The sequence below is a fragment of the Stenella coeruleoalba genome, assembly GCF_951394435.1.
Source record: "Stenella coeruleoalba genome assembly, chromosome: 19".
Classification (NCBI taxonomy): Eukaryota; Metazoa; Chordata; class Mammalia; order Artiodactyla; family Delphinidae; genus Stenella; species Stenella coeruleoalba.
The window spans coordinates 32,402,855-32,422,892 of NC_137165.1; the positions used below are offsets into that span (position 1 = coordinate 32,402,855).

General features: G+C 37.7%; 1 protein-coding gene across 4 annotated transcripts in view; it reads left to right on the forward strand.

The window, feature by feature from the left end:
• The window catches only part of RPS6KB1 (ribosomal protein S6 kinase B1), a 52,055-nt gene continuing 32,017 nt past the window's right edge, over positions 1-20,038 (forward strand). For 2 of the 4 annotated variants that reach the window (XM_079905399.1, XM_079905396.1), the window contains exons 1-5: positions 1-188; positions 7,211-7,260; positions 8,482-8,602; positions 9,801-9,869; positions 19,383-19,530. In XM_079905399.1, the coding sequence (XP_079761525.1) occupies positions 48-188; positions 7,211-7,260; positions 8,482-8,602; positions 9,801-9,869; positions 19,383-19,530 (529 nt within the window). In that variant the 5' untranslated portion in view covers positions 1-47. Of the gene's footprint in view, positions 189-597; positions 776-5,023; positions 5,055-7,210; positions 7,261-8,481; positions 8,603-9,800; positions 9,870-19,382; positions 19,531-20,038 lie in introns of those variants that run through there. The other 2 variants (XM_079905397.1, XM_079905398.1) reach the window with 2 other exon arrangements.

Consider the following 20,038-nt stretch of genomic DNA (forward strand, 5'->3'; position numbering starts at 1 on the left):
CCGGTGATGGCGGCAGCTGCGGTGGTGGCTGCGGCGGGTCCGGGCCCATGAGGCGACGACGGAGGCGGGACGGCTTTTACCCAGCGCCGGACTTCCGAGACAGGGAAGCTGAGGACATGGCAGGAGTGTTTGACATAGACCTGGACCAGCCAGAGGACGCGGGCTCTGAGGATGAGCTGGAGGAGGGGGTGAGGCCCGGGGTCCCGGGGGGCCCGAGGTGACAGGGCCGGGGCGGCGGCCCGCGCCCTGGAAGCGCGGCGCGTCCGAGAGCGCGGAGACCCAGCGGGGCGCAAGCAGTCTGCAGGAGGAGCCGAGGCGCTGCATGGCCAGAAGCGGGGGGGCGGGGGGGGGGCAGGCGGTGCGGACCTGGCCGTAGGTGCGAGGCTGCTGCGGCGCTTGCAGGTGCGGCTTGTGCCCTTATAGCCCCAGACCGGTGCAGCCGGGAGCAGTCTGTTTGTGGAGGGAACGAGGAAGGGCGCGTGGTCGATTCCTGGAGCTACTGGACTTGAGTGTGCGGGGCGCGAGTGTTGGGGGGAGGGGACTGCGCTTGCTGGGTGGCCCGTAAGTGCAGGTGAAGTGTGGAAGGGTTCCCCTAAGTGTTCCATCTTCAGACCTCCCACAACCACTTCTCTCGGCCTGTCGCTTCTCTCCTAGGAAGCGCTCAGCTGTTAGAAGTGACAGCTGAAAACTTCTGTCGGGAGTAGCGCTGCCGCTGCTGTTACAGCCACCAGGAGTTTTATTTCGGGAGCAAGGGGGCTCTGCCGCATCTTCCAGGGTTTGTTTGATTGCTTTTTTTTTTAAACCCCCTTCCTTGTGACTTTTTTTTTTTAAAGCATTTATAACGACACACGGCATTTGTAACTTACTTTTACCCCAGTTGACGATGTCTACATTTTTTCAAAATACTTGATGTAATTTAGGGGTGGAAAAAAACCAGCGTTGACAGCTGTGATTTGGCTTGCCAAAAATAAATTGGTTGCACTGAGACTTGTGAATGGTGGTGTGAGGGCTTTTCTTTCTGTAATTTAGGGTGTTAAATTTAGAATTGTTTTTCCTAATGCATAGCTTGGTTTTACCTTTGCTGCCTTAGTAGTTTGTTATTCTTTATTCAAGATTCTTTTCTCAAGATAAATTTATTGAAAAATCACAGATTGTACCTGGCGTTCAGAAGTGGTGTTGTCATGCTGAATCCCTGATTCTGGGTAAATGACCATCAATGATAACCTCACGGTAATTTAGATTCTAAATTCCATTGCCTAGATGAGTAGTGGGTTAATGACTGATGTCAGATGTTTGTTCTAACTACAGAAGGGGCTTCCCTTTCTTTTCCTCACCCTGTTTTCCTCCTTTGGCAAGTAAGTTGTTGCCTGCTTGTTGACCAAAGATTGAGATGCTATATATAAAGAATTTTGAACACTTCATGAAACTAAGTGGGCTAAAGTAATACTGCCCTTTTCATAATCAAAGGAGTCTAAATCAAAATCAGACAGTTCGGAAGGTGGGTGTTGAGATGTGTACTTTTTAATATGTTTGCATATGGAATTCCAGTTAGCCTCTTTTTTTTTTTCCAGTTAGCCTCTTAATGGAACATGTGATAACACTGAATACAATTTGAAACAGACGTAGGATTACTTTCATTACAAATAACATACTCATCGATTATATTGGCCCCATATAGCAGTGGCTTTGGAGCAGAGCAGGGGAGAAAATGATAGGAAGGGTATTTTATAAAATCTTCATCAGTTGAACTTACAGAATTTCCAGACCATGGTTTTATTAGGAGCTGGAAGTAAAATACTATATTAAGATTTCTGTTATGAACTGGGACCTCTCCTGGACATTTGTTTTGCTGGGTACAAGCAAATAGGATTTTGAGAATTTTGAACGGGTGTGGAAGAGGCCAGAGAAATTGTTGGGAATAAGAAAGAAAAAGAAATGTGGCCACCACCCTGGGGAGAGGAGCTTTGGGGAAAGAGCAAAGGTAATTAAAGAGGATTTTGAGGAAGAGCCTTCAGCAAAATATATCTTACTTAGCAATGCTTTTGGAGTTGAACTGTTTCTTTTGAGTGTGTTATTCTAAGAGGTGCAAGCTGGACAAGCAAAAAGAATTGAGGTGGAATTGGGTTGGCCACTCAAGGAGATTCAGTGACATCCAGGTTTCTCTAAAGTAAGATTTAAAATTCTGAAAAATGAGAGAAATTTAGATTCTTGGAAGATCTGACCACTGTGAATTTATAATAACATAATTAATATTCTGGCTATTTGTGAATTTATATCCAAGCTTTTTAAACATTGGTGCATATCGGAGTAGCCTCACTTCTTCATTTTATAGTAAGGAAACTGAGGCATTGGCCAGAGAGATGATTGCCCAAGACCACAGAGATAACTAGTGGTAGTATTTTCTTGACTCAATTCAGCAAGCTTCATTGCATAGCTTCTTCATTGCATTTACTAGTTTTGTTTGTAATGTACCTGTTTGTGGTTTGTCAGAGTGAATTCTGATCCCTCCAGCCATGCTCACTGACTGTGATCTAGAATAAATTGCTTAATCTCCCTGACACTTCTTTCTTCTCCATAAAATGAAGCTTACACGCGATAAAGTATATAAAGTACTCTCAAAATATCCTGGCACATTATGTAGTTAGCTAGTTTATGGAAATATAGCTTGTCAGTGTTAACTCATTGCCAAGGAACCAATCATTTAAATTTACCCTCATCTATGCCTAGAGACTTAATAAATACAGTTATACTAGAGGTGCTGCATTTTTAGAACTGTAGTTTGTTTGTTTGTTTCCTTTCTTTTTGTCATTGGTCCTATTTAGAGATATATACCTTTTTAGGTATGTTACACTGAGTGAATCTGTATTAGTAAATATATGTGTTTACATAGAATAGTTAATTCTTTAGTGAGTAAAAGATGAGATTTAATACATTTTAAATACTGTATTAAAAACAATGGGTGAAAGGGTTTTTTTGTTTGTTTTTCTGTTTCATTGGTGATAATATAATTTGGGAACAGAGTTGAAACTAAGGGAAAGTTTTCCTCTAGAGATTTTCATTAGATTATGAAAATGTTGGAAACGTCTGCTTTCTGTGGAGACACAGGTTAAAAGAGTAATAGATAATTGTGAATGCAACTTAAAAAATCCTTAATTTTTTAAAAAATAAATTTATTTATTTATTTTTGGCTGCGTTGGGTCTTCGTTGCTGGGCACGGGCTTTCTCTAGTTGCGGCGAGCGGGGGCTACTCTGTGTTGCAGTGCGGGCTTCTCATTGCGGTGGCTTCTCTTGTTGCGGAGCACAAGCTGTAGGCACGCGGGCTTCAGTAGTTGTGGCTCGCGGGCTCTAGAGCGCAGGCTCAGTAGTTGTGGCGCACGGGCTTAGTTGCTCTGCGGCATGTGGGATCTTCCCGGACCGGGGCTTGAGCCCATGTCCCCTGCATTGGCAGGTGGATTCTTAACCACTGCGCCACCAAGGAAACCCAAAAAATCCTTAATTTTTTACTCTACTAATTCAAAATTTGAAATAGTCACAGCGGCTTACTAGTAGTACGAATTTCAGATTGGGATATTAAAGTTTTATAGAGCAAAAAGTGTTTTGAAAAACAGTGCTATGTATTCAATAGATAATATGTATTCAAATATTCACGATTGTGAATATCTCATTATCAATGCTTATCTTGCATTTTAATAGATACTTACCTTTAAGTATATTTAAATAGCCCAAGATTTGGGGCCAGGTTTACTCCTTTTTCCCAATGTATCTGAATTACTGAATCTTATTTTATAAGAAAATATCTGTGAACAGCCAGGAAAGTAGATAAATGATTTAATGAATGTTTGGATTAAGGATATTTTTCACCCATTCTGTAACAATTTATTTAAGTTTTTATAAAATGTGCTCTCTTTCATTGGGACTTAAGGCATATTAACTTGAATTTATATACAATTTTAATTTAAAACTTTGTGAATAGTCATTCTGATGCGCTAGTTTGAAACAGTGTATCTTGCATAGTACCTTAGATGAGGAGGATTCTACTTTGTCAATCGTAGTGGCACACACCAAAAACACTGGATGGGTCATAAAGCTTAAGGCAGAAAAAAAATCTGAATAAAGTTTCCTGCGAAGAATTGTCAGTATGTCCTATATGGTAGCTTGATGTTTCTGCTATAAGACTTCTAAAGATAACATTGAGTAGTAGAAAAGAATTGTGCCTCAAAATGCTTCTGCTCCAGAAGGTAACGGTAGGTAGTTTACAAGCCCAGATGCAGGTGGTAAGTCAGGCCTGGCTGCCTCCGGAAATGAAACACAGCCACAGGTCATTATCTTTCTAGGTGGCTTCAAAGTCATAGTTCAGTGTTAACTACTCTGTGGTCTTTAATTTAGAATTAAGTAAAGCGAATATTTAAAAACAAACAATTACATAGTATCAGTTTTATAGAAGTTAGCCTTTTGTCTTTAAAGTGAAGCCATCATAGGTGATTGTATGAAGCACCAGAAACCAAAAAAAACCCCTTTAACCATAACCACCCCTATCTGCCCCTCCCCACACACAGAAGAAACTGTATCAAGTTGAAACTGCAAGAATTTTTTCCCCTTGATACTGCCCCCTGCATTTGCCTAGGTCTAATCATGAAACATACATCCTTGGTGTTAGACTTCATCCTGACTTGTTTACACTGTGAGCAAGTTCTGACTAAAAAACTTTTGTTTTGAGGGGTCATTTGAACATCCATTGTGTAAGAATGCTGTCAGTTTTCTTTGTGTGTCTTGACTGTGTGCTGGTATCTTTGAAGAAAGATGAGTTCACTTAAATATTTTTTGAATTATTCTAAAATTTTTAATAAAAACTTTAAACTTCTAATTTTTTAGAGCCTACTTTGTTAGGATTAACCACATTTATCATTTCACCAGTTGATGTTCATTTGAGTTGTTTCCATTTTTTGGCTATTGTGAATAACGCTTCTATGAACATTTGTGCCTAAGTCTTTGTGGAACATGTATTTTCATTTCTCTTGGGTAGATACCGAGGAGTAGATATGCTGGATCATGTGGTAAGTCCATGTTTTATTTTTGAAGAAACTGCCAACTTGTTTTCCAAAGTGGTTATACCATTTTACGTTGCTGCCAGCAGTGTATGAGGGTTCCAATTTCTCTACATCCTTGCCAAACTTGTTATTTTTTGTCTTTTTAATTATAACTATCCTAGTTGATATGAAGTGGTATCTCAGTATAGTTTTGGCTTGCCCTTCCCTAATGGCTAATGATGTTGAACATACTTTCACGTGACTATTGGCCATTTGTATGTCATCTTTGCAGAAATGCCTATTCAGATCCTAACCCATTTTTTAAAACTTTGGTTATTTATTTTTTTATTATTGAGTTGTAGAAGTTCTTTATATGTTCTTATTCTGTGGATTTTCTTTTCACTTCGTAATATCTTTTGAAGTGCAGAAGTTTTAAGTTTTGAGTAAATTCACTTTATTGACTTTTTTCATTACTCTTTTGTGCCCTTTGTGTTGTGTCTTAAGTCATTACCTACCCCAAGATTGTGAAGATTTACTCCCTCCTAGATTTCTTCTAAGAATTTTATAGTTTTAGTTCTTACATTTAGGTCTGTGATCCATTTTGATGTATGGTGTGAAGATAGGAGTCCAAAGTAAATCTTTGCATGTGAATATCTGATTGTGCCAACACCATTTATTGAAAGACTGTCTCCCATTGAATTTTCTTGGCATCTTTGTAAAAAATCAGTTGACCGTAAATGGAAGGGTTTATTTCTGGGCTCTCAGTTCTATTTCATTGATCTATATTTCTGTCCTTATGCGCGTACCACACTGTGTTAATTGCTGTTGCTTTGTAGTACATTTTGAAATCAGGATGTGTCAGTCTCCCAACTTTGTTTTCCTTTTTCAAGACTATTTTGGGCCCCTTGTGTTTCTGAGTGAATTTTAGGATTAGATTGACAATTTCTGCAAGAAAGGAACCTGGGATTTTTATAGGATTGAGTTGAATCAGTAGACCAATTTATTTAGTATTGCCATCTTAACAACGTTAAGTCTTCTGATCCATGAACATGGAATGTCTTTTGACTTATGTAGGTCTTTTAAAATTTCTTTCAGCAATGTTTTGGAGTTAGCAAATATACAAGGCTTGCACTTCTTTTGTTAATTTTTTTTCTAAGTATTTTATTCTTATCGATGCAACTGTGAATGGAGTTATCTTAATTTCATTTTTGAATTGTTCATTGCTAGTGTACAGAGGTTAATTAAGTTTTGCACTCATTTATACTACGGTCAGAATAAATGTTTGGCCAGCATGACTCCTCACAATATGAGAGTGTTGCTTAATTGTTTTGCTTTGATCAGCCATATCATACACTACAATATCTTGGACTGGCTGTGGTTACTTTAGGCTTAGTTAGGCTGTAGTTAAATAAGGTTTATAGCATTATGTTAGTCTTATTATCAAAAGCATATCAGAATAGCACTTTTTGTAAATCATTTGATTAACTCATACTTAGAATGTAGTACCTTTAGTTTTGTAATATACAAAATACATATTTTGAATAAATGTAATTTTTGAAGGAAAACAGTCACCTTTTTTTTAAAAAAATAAATTTATTTATTTTACCTTTAGCTGTGTTGGGTCTTCGTTGCTGCTGCGCGGGCTTTCTCTAGTTGTGGCGAGCAGGGGCTACTCTTCGTTGCCGTGCACGGGCTTCTTATTGTGCTGGCTTCTCTTGTTGCAGAGCACAGGCTCTAGGTGCACAGGCTTCAGTAGTTGTGGCACACGGGCTCAGTAGTTGTGGCTCTAGGGTTCTAGAGTGCAGGCTCAGTTGTGTGGCGCACGGACTTAGTTGCTCCGTGGCATGTGGGATCTTCCCGGACCAGAGATAGAACCCGTGTCCCCTGCATTGGCAGGCAAATTCTTAACCACTGTGCCACCAGGGAAGCCTGATCTCCTGGTTTTGTTTGTAGATCTTTGATGAGTAGCATCTGTAGCTTAGTTATCACATTAAAGTGAAATCCCATAGTATTGTTTGTGCACCTTATTTTGTTCATCACCACATTTACCTGTTATTAAAGTATAGAGAATTTTAAGCTGGTTTATTTCGTTCATTGTCCTTCAGTAATGGGGTGAAGCAGTAAGTTCTTTAATTTCTTGTTTATGAGGTTATTTATTTTTAAAACTTTAACATATTTTTCAGGGTCAGTTAAATGAAAGCATGGACCATGGGGGAGTCGGACCATATGAACTGTAAGTTTATATGAAAATGTTTCACTGTGCTGTCTTTCTTTTATGTAGTTTATAGCCATCATGTGATCTCAATAACCTGTTTTTAAATATTTAGTCATATATACAGACTTGGTTTATTGAGTTTGGCATGAATATCATAACATATCTGGGGTTTTGAGATCATGTATGCATTTTGAGAAAAAGATTATTCAAATTTAGAGTATACTGAATATGAGTCTGCGTGTGTTAAGGAACTTTTATTAGTTTAATATAGAGAACCACCTTTTCCTACTGAAAAAATAAAAATTTTAGAAATGCTCCCCAAATCAAATGCTTTTTTTTTTTTTTAACACTTATTTATTTATTTACTTGGCTACATTGGATCTTAGTTGAGGCACACGGGATCTTCATTTTGGCACGTGGGATCTTTAGTTGCGGCATGCGAACTCTTAGTTGCGGCATGTTCCCTGACCAGGGATCAAACCCGGGCCCCCTGCAATGGGAGCACGGGTCTTAGCCACTGGACCACCAGGGAAGTCCCTCAGATGCTTCTTATTTTGCTTGTAATACATCATCCAAACAGAGATCTGTTCAATTTTATGTCATTTTAGGCAAGCTTCATTAGGTGAGTATGGTGTTTAGTCTGCTTTGTACCCCATCTTCAAGTAAAAGACCTTGGATTGTGGGCAGACTGAGAAGATCACTCATAGAGAAAGCATTTAAGTGACAGATAAATTGCCTCCCTTTTTGGAGTCTTTAAATTAAGCAGATGTGGAAAGATGCATGGATATAATTTATTAGCAAGAATTTTTAGCTAAAGACTTGAACTAATTGGGTACCTTTAGAAAGCTCTCATTTTCTGAAGTTGCCAAATGAAGTTGGATAACAGCTGATCTCATAGACATTTTGAATGAACTAAATTTGAATAACTAGAAGACTTTTTTCCCTTTGTCAGCTTAATAAACGTGTTCTAATTTATCTTAGTTTGGGGATGCTTGATGCTTATGAAAATAAATAATCAATAGCATGTTCTGTAAACAAGCAGATAAGCAGTTATCAAGCCACCCTAATCTTGACCTACCATGTCATTGAATCATTAGCTTACTTAGAGCACGGATACTATATTTGTTATCATGCACCTTTTTCCTTTTACTTAATTGGATTATAATTCTCTTTCTAACAGTATGCTAAAGGTAGTTTAACTTTTTGCAAATTTACTTTTGGTTTTGCTTTTCTTCCCAGTGGCATGGAGCATTGTGAGAAATTCGAAATCTCAGAAACTAGTGTGAACAGAGGGCCAGAAAAAATCAGACCAGAATGTTTTGAGCTACTTCGAGTACTTGGTAAAGGGGGCTATGGAAAGGTAGGAAGTATTTTGAAATGAGAGCTGTTGTCTGTCCTGTGTGGCTTAATTTTTATACCCTGATTCCAGCACTACTCTTCAATCTTTGTTAGCTATCAGCAAAGGATATGATCACTTACCTGGTATTATTTGAGGGCTATACAGAAGTTCTCCTTTTCCTACCACCATTCACATAAAAGCCCGGCACATTGTAGGCACTCAGTCAATATTTGTGGAATAAATAAGTAGCCAGCTGTGCCAGGCAAAGTCTGCTATTAGAGGATTCATTCCTTCCTTTGGTTAAATGGTACCATCTATTGGTATCCTTTAAAAAAACAAACTACTGCTTACTTTCAAGAGGCATGGCACATTAAATTGGTATCTGTTACTGAGACCTTAATCTAAATTAGTTTTCTTGGACTTGCAGTATTTGGAGCAATAGAGTTAGGGAAGCTGAAGAATATAAGAGGGGAGAAGAAAAATGAAGAGAACCTCTTAGTTTCATAGTTTTGCCAGAGGCTTTCTAATTTAAGACCTCACCTCTGTGTGTTCTGCCCAAGAAAATTTATACCTTCCCATTCTCTATCAAAAGACAGAATTTGGATAGCATTTTAGAGTTAGGATTAAGCTTGAGAACTATTTATGCTATCGTGTAATGTTCATTTTTGCAAAACATGACATTTGTAGTTTATTCTTAGGCTTAAGGACATATTCTAATATGTTCTTATCATCTTGAATGTGTAACACATGCACTGTGAATCAGACATTTTAGCTGTTGCATGAAAATGTATTGTAGCTAGTCATTTTAAGGAATAGGTAATTGCTGTCAACTATTATTAAATAGTTATATGTGAAGCATCCCTGAGAATTTATGAAATATTTTATAATTTCTGTGTGTCTGGGAAACCTGATTATAGCTTTTTCTATGAAAACTTGGATTTTTTAAGTAACACCGAGTGCTTGTTATAGGATGGTCATTGCCCAGCTTTGCCACCAGATGTCAGCAGAACAGACAGGAAAGTCCCATGTTGTGTAACACTTTTCACTACTAAATCTTTAATATAATCTCTTAGCTCATCATTTTTGTACACAGTCGTTCATGGTACTAGTTTTTGTAAGAATACAGACTGCTATATCGTTTGTTTTTATAAGTAGGAATTAAGGGATTGTGACTAGCATAATTTAGCTTTTAATAACGCACACTTTAATTTTCATCTAGGTTTTTCAAGTACGAAAAGTAACAGGAGCAAATACCGGGAAAATATTTGCCATGAAGGTGCTTAAAAAGGTGATTTCTCCCCTCCTCCCCAACTATATTCTTAATTGCTATAAAATCCATATTTTGGTCTAAAATTCTCAGTCAAAAAATGTATTTCTGACACAATTATAAGTCTTCTTGGAATGTGGGATACACTTCATTATTGTTATTCTTGTTTTATTCTGCTTGATGAGGGTGGAGAGGAGAGCTGTTTCAGTTCTCCTCTGAGGTAACTCTTTTAGCCCTTTGTTCTGGTCTCTGTATTTCTAAGTAATAAGCAAGTTCTGCTATGACTTAATTCAGTAGTTTTAGAATTATGCATTGACTTCCTATTTTATTCTTTTTTACTCCTTTCTTCCTTTTTCCCATCCTCATCTTGCTTCATTTTCTTTCTATCTACTATTGTCTTCTCACACCTTCCATCAACTCTGTAAAACACCTTTCGGGCCATGGTTCTATGATCACACTTATTAGATAATTTACTAGTTCCATTTATTTTCCTAGAGACATCCTATAGGAACCTCTGTCCTCCTGTTCTCACCTGTACTGATAGTTATCTAGGCATAGCTATCATTACTGGACTTTCCCTGCACCACAATCCTTGGAATCCTCCTGACTCCTTCAGTGTTGGATCTTTGGTTCCTGGATTCCATATGTTCCTTTTTCTTAGTTTGTGTCTCGTTCCCTTGCTTTGGTGACCATTTACTGGTGGGTTCCTGAGGAACTGAATCAAGGTAAATTTTTGGGGAAATATTGCATATTTGAAAATTTTCTTATTATATTCTTATACTTGTTTGTATGGATGCAGTTTTGAAGTTGAAAATCATTTTCACACAGGATTTTGCTCCATTTTCGTCTAGCTTTCAGCATTTCTGTTCAGGAGTCCCTTGCCATCTGATTCCCAATCCTTAGATCTATTTTTCTTTAAGATATTTAACATTTTCTTTTTATTTTTAATGTTCTAAAATTTTGCAGTGATGTGTCTTGCTTTCATTCTTATTATTTATTTTTACTCTTTCAATCTTGAAAGTTTCAGTCTTGTAGCTCCAGGAAATTTTCTTTTATCTCTGATAATTTCCTCCTATTGGTTTCTTTTCTTGGAATTGCATTTACTTGGATGTTGGACCTCCTAGACTGATCATCTATTTTTCTTACCTTTCCGTTTGTCCATTTCTTTATCTTTTTGTTAACTTTCTGAGAGTTTTCTAGAAATTAATTTTCTAATCATTTTACAGATTTTTTTTTTTTGGCTGTGCCATGCAGCTTGTGGGATCTGAGTTCCCAGACCAGGGATCGAACGTGGGTCCCTGCCAATGCAAGCACGGAGTCTTAACCACTGGACTGCCAGGGAATTCCCTTACTGATTTTTTTTTTTTTAAGCTATCATATTTGTGGTTCCCCAAAGCTCTTTTTGTTTTTTCTTTTCATAGCAACCTATTTTGTGAGTACAGTATATTCTTTTATTCCTCAGAGGGTTTTAATTATAAATTCTTTGAAATGTTCTTTTGTTCCATGCATGTGTCTCTTTTCTAAGTTCCTGTTTTCTCTGACTTTGATTTAGTGGTTTTTTGTCATGTCAGAGGCCTTCTTTAGATGGCTGGTGTCCTTTAAGAGTGGAGCTCTGAAAAGCTGATCAGAAGTTATAGGTGTGTCGGCTTCTCTGTAGTGCAGTCATGAGATTAGCTGGCAGTTGACTAAGAACTTCCAAATATCAGTGTCTGAAGGTCTTTCTTCTGGTATGGTTCAGTGGGTACTGAGAAAGATCCTCTATTCTCTTGCCTAGAAAAAGCATTTTGGAGCTGGATGACAGAGAGGAGATGGAGATCTCACCTTTCAACACCAGATTTTCACTGAAGTCACTTTGTTTGTTTGTTTTGTTTTTAATTTTATTGAAGTATAGTTGATTTACAATGTTATGTTAATTTCTGCTGTACAGCAGTGATTGTCGCACATATATATATTCTTTCTCACCCATTATTGTTTCTCACAGGATATTTATTAGAGTTCCCTGTGCTATACAGTAGGACCTTGTTGTTTATCCATCCTGTATATACTCGTTTGTATCTGCTAATCCCAAACTGCCAAATCATCCTTCCCGCACTGCCCCCCTCGGCAACCACAAGTCTGTTCTCTATGTCTGTGAGTCTTTTTCTGTTTCATAGATAAGTTTATTTGTGTCATCTCTTAGATTCCACATACAAGTGATATCATATGGTATTTGTCTTTCTCTGTCTGACTTACTTCGCTTAGTATGATAATATCTAGGTCATCCATGTTGCTGCAAATAGCATTATTTTATTCTTTTTTATGGCTGAGTAATGAAGTCACGTGTTTACTTTAGCACTGTACTCTGTATCTGATCCTTCACTCTTTTTTTTTTTTCTGGACACTACATCACTCTAAGAGGTAGTTCCCTGGGTGGTTAGTGTGGGGATGGGAATCTTGTTGGTCTATCTGTTCCTTATAGAGATTTTCAGATAATCTCCCTGTTTTCAGTCCTCCACCTTCTGCCTTCTGCAGTCCCTAATAATTCCAGTTTTTTTCCTTTCTTTCCTTTTATTTTTGCTTCTAATTTTTGAACCCTGCTAGGGTTCTGTAGATGGATTCAACTTCTTTTGTTATGCCTCTTTGCAGGCATTTAGGTTTGATCATACACCAGTATACTAAGTCATGCACTATTGCTTTATCCCCATTCTGTCTTCACCTTTTGAGATGTGGAGTTACACGTGTTTCTTAGTTTTACTGAAGATGGATTATGTATGTTTGGTTTCTTGTTCTTTTTGTTTGGGATTGATTTCTGAAAAGAGCTCACTGTCTTAAAACAAATCTTAGTAGAAAACTATTATTAAAAGACAATCAAAATGACTTTTTAAAAAAATTATAGCGTTTGTAATATTTTGGTCCTATCTTCTTCCTGATTTTTACTTAAGTGGTACAAATGATTTCCTAATTTAATTTAATTTTTTTTTTTTTTTTGGCTGCATTGGGTCTTCGTTGCTGCACGCAGGCTTTCTCTACTTGTGGCAAGCGAGGGCTACTCTTCACTGCGGTCCACGGGCTTCTCGTTATGGTGGCTTCTGTTGTTGCGGAGCATGGGCTCTAGGGTGCGTGGGCGTCAGTAGTTGTGGCATGCAGGGTCAGTAGTTCTGGCACACGGGCTCAGTAATTGTGGCTCACGGGCCCAGTTGCTCCGCGGCATGTGGGATCCTCCCGGACCAGGGCTCGAACCCGTGTCCCCTGCATTGGCAGGCAGATTCTCAACCACTGCGCCACCAAGGAAGCCCGAGATTAATGATTTTTTATCTGTAAAATATGTTAGGTCTAAAATTAAAGACAGTATAATAATGCTTATTCTAGAAATGTTGACAGAAGTACTGGTCAAGATTCTTAGAATAATCCATTCCTTTTGATATGTTGCTTATACATGCCTGATAATCAGGGCTGAGCAAAAATTAGTCATAATTATATCTTTTTTTAAAATTAGTTAATTAATTTTTGGCTGTGTTGGGTCTTCGTTGCTGCATGTGGGTTTCTCTAGTTGTGGCGAGCAGGGGCTGCTCTTCGTTGTGCGTGGGCGTCTCATTGCCGTGATTTCTCTTGCTAGGGAGCACGGGCTCTAGGTGCGTGGGCTTCAGTAGTTGTGGCTCATGAGCTCAGTAGTTGTGGCTCTCGGGCTCTAGAGCGCAGGCTCAGTCATTGTGACGCACGGACTTAGTTGCTCCACCGCACGTGGGATCTGCCCGGACCGGGGCTTGAGCCCGTGTCCCCTGCATTGGCAGGTGGATTCTTAACCACTGTGCCACCAAGGAAGTCCCCATAATTATATCTTAAGTGAAGTATGTTTCTGGCACTGGTATCTTTAATGGAAAGAAGAGGGTGGTATCTTTAATGGAAAGAAGAGGGTGTTGGGTTTTTTTTTTTAATACTGATGGTGAGTGGGTGTGGTATATTGGGAAATCCATACACCTAATTACTTCTAATTGTCAGGCTTCCTTTTTGTGCCCAGGCATCTAAAACCTGACTTGCTTGCCTCTCCTTTTGCTTAGTTACCATTCCTTCCCACTGTTGGTTTTTGCTTTCCCCAAGCCTGCCTAGGTTCTTTCCTTGAGCAAAGAGCACTGTCTCATTCTTTCCTTGCTGTTCCTGAAAACAAGCTTACAGCAGAAAATAATGAAAGTGAAAAGGTTGCTAGGGTTAGGTCCAAGGTTTTAATTTCTAAATCGCTAGGTAAGATGACTGTGTACTCCCATTGAGTTTCTTCTTTTGATTTTGTTATCCTTAAAGCAGAGTACTAACCCTCTTGACCTGAGTATGGGTAAGAATATACCTCTTTCTAGCCTTAAAGATGAAATCAGAATAAACCAGATGTCCCCTTGTCTTAAATGAGTTGCTTACATCTGGACAATCTGTCTGGATTTAGCACTTCTGGGATTGTTTACTCATTATGAGAATGGTCCCATTTGGGTACTTGTTCATGGTGGAAAGTTGAGGAAAAGACTATTTCCAACAACTATCTCTCTACCCTACCAGTTGCAACAAAAATGTACTCTGGAAGCAAAATACTACTGCCCATGGCATTAGTTCAGCTCACACTGTAAATTTTAGAACCTTTGGCCAAAGGCTTGTAACTCACAGATTGGTCATACTTCTTTCATTCCTTCTTTTATTGAACCAACTGAGACTCTCCAGTGTGCCAGGCATTTTGCTAGACATTAGGATTTAGCACTTGAGACAAATGTAGTCTCTGCCTCTCGCTCTGCTCACTGTGTAATTCAAGGGAAGAACTGATAAGCTTAGCCTTGCAATTTCTCCTCTACTCTGGTCAAAACCTTTTCTACTTTGAGGTTTAAGCCTATACTGCTTTCTTATCTTTTATCAGTCTTTTTTCCCCCACTCCCAAGTCTTATTGCCCTGGTGTCTTCCATGTCCTTGTACTAAATAAGTAATCAATTGCCTAGCCTTCTAATTTCTTGTTGATCCCAACTCGTCAGCATTCACCTCCATTCCACTTCACCAGCCCCCATAGCTGTGTCCTCCACCCCTGAAACACTGGACTATAATAGAGCAGTAACATTCTCACTTATTTATTCCCACAATGCCTGGTCTTTGGCCCTAAGCCCTTTTAGTGCTTTGATCTTTCTGTTTTTTCTTCAAGTTCTTAGCCCCGTTCTACTTTCAGTTTATTCCTAATCTAGCCTAATCAACATGATCTGCCACTTCAGTCACCTGCTATCCCATTGACCTTATGTTCAGGAAAGTTCTAATTTAATCAGTTTATTTGTTAATGCTCCTTTATTCCTGTATCTCAGTTACTGAACATCACTGGCAGAAATCACAGAAACTTTTAAATGGCTACTGGGACAAATTCGTAGTCCCGAACTCATGTGGACACTTAGAACTCACCAAATGTCCCTAGACAACTCCTTCCATTCTCTACAACTATTAGAGCCTATACTATCAGTCCCACTATTCTTTTTTAGCAGACTGCCTCCCTTTCTATTTGAGGCTGTCAGATCTGATTCCCTTCAACTTCCTGTTCTAATCCTTGTCCCCAGTACCATATTGTCTACATTTTCACCTGTCTTTACTTCCCTCTCTCCAGGCTTAGTGGGAGATGTGTTCCTCCTTCTTTCCAAGGCTAAACACTCTCTTTATGTTTTGGATCCCATCACTTTCTGCCTGTTCAGGGTCTTTGTCACTTCTGCCTCTTTTTTCCATCCTCTATCCTAACTTCTTTCTTTATATAAATATATTCATGTCTTTGCCATATTTAGAAAACAAATCCTTTCTTCACTCGAGGTCTCTGGTAGCTTCCAGTCTCTGCCTTTCATAGCTGAATTTCTTGAGAAGTCATGTTTTATTATTTTTTTCACTCACTATATTTTGACTTCACAACTCTATTCTTTTGATGAAATGCTTGTCCCCTACATCACCAGTGATCTCCTAATTGCTGAATCCAGTGGTCTTTACTTAACTCATCCTTAATTTACCTCTCTGTTACATTGAAGCTATTGACCACAGCATTTTGAAACTCCGCTCCCTTGACTTCTATGATTCTTCTTTACTATTTCTTCATCTTCTCTTCTTGGCCTCTTCTCAGACTTTCTCAAAATTATTTATTTAAAAAATTTAAACCTTCTGAACAGTTAAAAAATAATGCATCTTTGAAATTTTTCAAACTTCCCAAAGAGTTACAAGAATAGTACAGTGATAATCAATTGTTAAGTTTGCCATATTTTCTTTGTCTGCCCCTCCCTCAGTTTCTCCTCTCTTAGTATGTATGTGTGTGTATATTCAAAGTTTTAATTTTTTTGGTATACAATTTGAAAGTTATTTGTAGACATGGCACTTCGCACTTAAATTCTTTAGTATGTATCTCTTAAGAATAAGGGCATTACATACATAACTACAGTGTAATTGTCACATTTGGGAAATTTAACATTGATATACTATACTGTTTTCTAATACATCGTCCATACTCAGACTTCCCCAGTTGTGTCAGTAATCTCCTTTATAGCTATTTTGTTTTGTTTTTAACATCCAGGATTTAATCAAGGATCACACATTGCATTGAGTAGTCCTGTGTCTTTAGTTTCCTTTACTGTAGAGTACTGTGTCTTTAGTTTCTTTTACTTTAGTTTCCTTTACTTTTTTGTCATTCACGACATTGACATTTTTTGAAGACTCTGGGCCAGTTTTGCAGAGTATCCCTAATTTGGATATGGTTCTTTGTTTCCTCATGAAAACACTTAAATTTTAAATTTAGGTTAAATGCTTTCTGCAGGAATATTTTACAGGAGCATTGTGTTCTCAGTGCATGGGCTCAGGAAGCACATAATGTTGGTCTGTCTCATTATTTGGTGAGACTGAGTTTGATCACTTTGTTAAGGTGGTGTCCACCAAACTTTCCATTCTACCAATACCTTTTTCCCTCTGTAATTAAAAAGTATCTATGGAATGAAAGTTAGAGATTGTGTTAATATTCTGTCCTAATAATCTTCTACACCCAATGGTTTTATTATCCATTGTCTCTTAGCCAAATCAAATAATACTCTGGTGATTATAAAATGGAGACTTTTCTATTTTTATCATTTTTTTCTATATTGTCATTCTTCTGTAAAGAAGAGCTTTTCATACTTGCTTTTTTAAATTTAATTTTTTTAACTAGTATGGACATTTTTTCAGTGTGTTACCCATTTCTTTCATTATTCAAATTTTGGTCCACAAATTTTCCCAGGTTTTGCTAGAGAGAGCTCCATTAAGATGGCTTCTGTGTCCTTTTAACATATCCCTGTTAGTTTTTGAGTAGTTCCTTACTTTCTGTATAATAGCGTGCTCCAGGTTTACCTTGCACTTTCCCTGACCCTGGCTTAGAACCGTTTTATTCTCCATGGAACCCTGTTTTTTTTTGCTAGAGAAACCAAGATCTGGGTGCCAAGCTATACTTTTTGCTACTGAAGTCTCATTGTTCCTGGCTCTTTCAGTACACAGAGCTAGGAAGTTTTGTTTTTGTTTTAAATCATGGCTACATATTGATATTCCTAATTTCAGTCCAATTCCGTAGGGTTCTTCTTTCCTCGGCCTACATTTGCATCTCTGTTTTTCCACAGTGAGAAAAGCCTGGTAACAACATCAGTACATTTACTCATTTGCTTAGTTGTACAATACGTGCATAATAGTTTGAGAATTATAATACCAATACTATGAGGAGCTATAAACCTACTAAGTGTGGTTTAAGATTTTTTGGCAATTTTTTTTATGCTTACATATATGTCACTAAGAATGTTCAATGTAAAGTTATTTAAATATCTTTTTTTTCCTTTTGTGGTAAAATTATCAAAGTAATAGTCAATTAAATTTATGTATTTCTGTTGTATTCAATTTTATTTCCCTCCCCCATCCAGATTTAATTTTATTTTGGAAATGTATAAAACATTAACATGGTTCAGAATTTAATAATCACAATAATGATATTTGATTTAGGTAAGAAAAGAAATGAATGATAAAACCCTTCAGGTTTTACTCAGAGGTCCCATTCCCTTTCCTGCCTTTCCACTATCATTAGCTTTTTTTTTTTTTAGATAGGTTTCTTGTTGGGATGTTTTATGTTATTGTTATTTTTTTGGACACGCCACATGGCATGCGGGATCTTAGTTCCCCAACCAGGGATCGGACCTGGGCCCTTGTCAGTGATAGTGCCGAGTCCTAACCACTGGACCGCCAGGGAATTCCCTGTATCATTAGCTTTTGGCTTAATTTAGGTGTGCTCATTATTGCAGATATAAGCATGTACCTATTATATATATTCTTATTTCCACTGTTACACAAAAGGTAGCATACTGTGTTACTGCTGTGCCATATATGCTCTTTTGCACCTTGCTTTCAGAGGTGTTCCTCATTCTTTTTACAGTTTTGTTACACAGGGTTTTCATGCAGTATCCTATGTGTGGGCATTTAGGTTGTTTCTTATGTTTCACTTTTACAAATAATATTGCAACTAATGGCCACGTATATACGCTTTTTCATGTTACTAGAGGTGTACAAGAACTTAGAATTTAAGACTTAGCGTGTCTAAAGCAATACATCATTTTCCCAAAACTTTTTTCTTTGTTTCCATTTCCTGTTATTGAATGACACCATTACTTACACAGAAACCATGGTATCATCATTTCTTCTCATATCTCCTTAGTCAGCGAGTGCTAATGATGCACTTTTACCCTTTTTTTCCCCACCTTCATTTTCTTAGTTACAGGTTTTACTTCTTGCTTAGTTTACTAGCCTTCTAACTGGTGTCATTTCTTCCCTAAAACTTCACACTGCTACTAGAACTGTCTTTCTTAAAGCCAAAGGTTATTCATTTACCTTACCTCAGCATTTCTCCTCTGCCTCTAAAATAAGATTCAAGTGCCTTTGCCTAGATGCCCAGACCTTCCATTTCCTATATGTCCAGGCCTAATACATGTCCTAACCACTTCTAACCATACTGAACTATTTTTAGATCCTCAAGACGTGTCCCGTCCTGTCAAGCCTCTTCTGCACTGGGAATGCCTTTTTTTTAATACCCTCTACATTTCATCTTAATAACTTTTTATGATACAGCTTAGGTATCTCCACCTCCAGGAAGACTTCTTGCCAGGTCAGATGTAGTTCCCATGGCACCTTGTGCTTAGCTCCATTGACTCATCTCTCTTCCCTGAGACTTTGGGCTCCTGTGGGCTAGAGACTCCTTCTGTTGGTTCTGCTTTCTTGTTAAGAGCCTATAAAATAGTAGACATTCAACAGTTAGTGAATATATGAATAAATTTGATCTGTTTACATTAAAACAGATTATTTAGGTTTTCATTTACATGTTTACTACAAAAAATCCAAACAGTGCAGATGTATATAAGAAGTGAATGTCTTCCATTACCCCATCTCAGTCTCCAGCGGGAACTATGATTAATAGTTTAATGTTGGCAAGAAAAGCACAAAGTAGGTTTTCCAGTTACTATAGGATAAAAATGTCTACTACTTTGTTCTTATAGATCATCTCTTTTCCTTTAGGCAATGATAGTAAGAAATGCTAAAGATACAGCTCATACAAAAGCAGAACGGAATATTCTGGAGGAAGTAAAGCATCCCTTCATTGTGGATTTAATTTATGCCTTTCAGACTGGTGGAAAACTCTACCTCATCCTTGAGTATCTCAGCGGTCAGTACACAGCTTGGTGTAATTATTTGCATTAGCTCCAGAAACTTGGTCAAAACATTATTTTCCAATAGAAAAATGCTTTTTCCCAATGTGACCAAATAGTTCCTAAAATTGACAAATACATTGACATAAGGAATTCAGATGTGACGAAATGTTTCTTTTTGCAGACAAATGTGAAGGAAACTTTAAAGGTTAAGTCTTTTTCCCCATCTGTAATATTTTATCTTAATCCCATTGTAATCAATTAAAAGAGCAAACAGCTAATTGATAACCATCAAATTGACTACACTTGGGTAAGATAGTATAATTCAAATAAACCACTGATTTATTTTTTTGTAAACTGACATGGAAAACTTAGAGTGTTGTTTAAGGTAATGAGTATTTTTGGTATTGCATCTTTAAACAGAAGAGTTTTTTGTTTAATGTAGTCTTATTGATAGATTTTGCAGTTTACATTGGAAATCACCCACCTTTTCCAGGGCTTACCCTGGAATTTGTGGTACCCCAT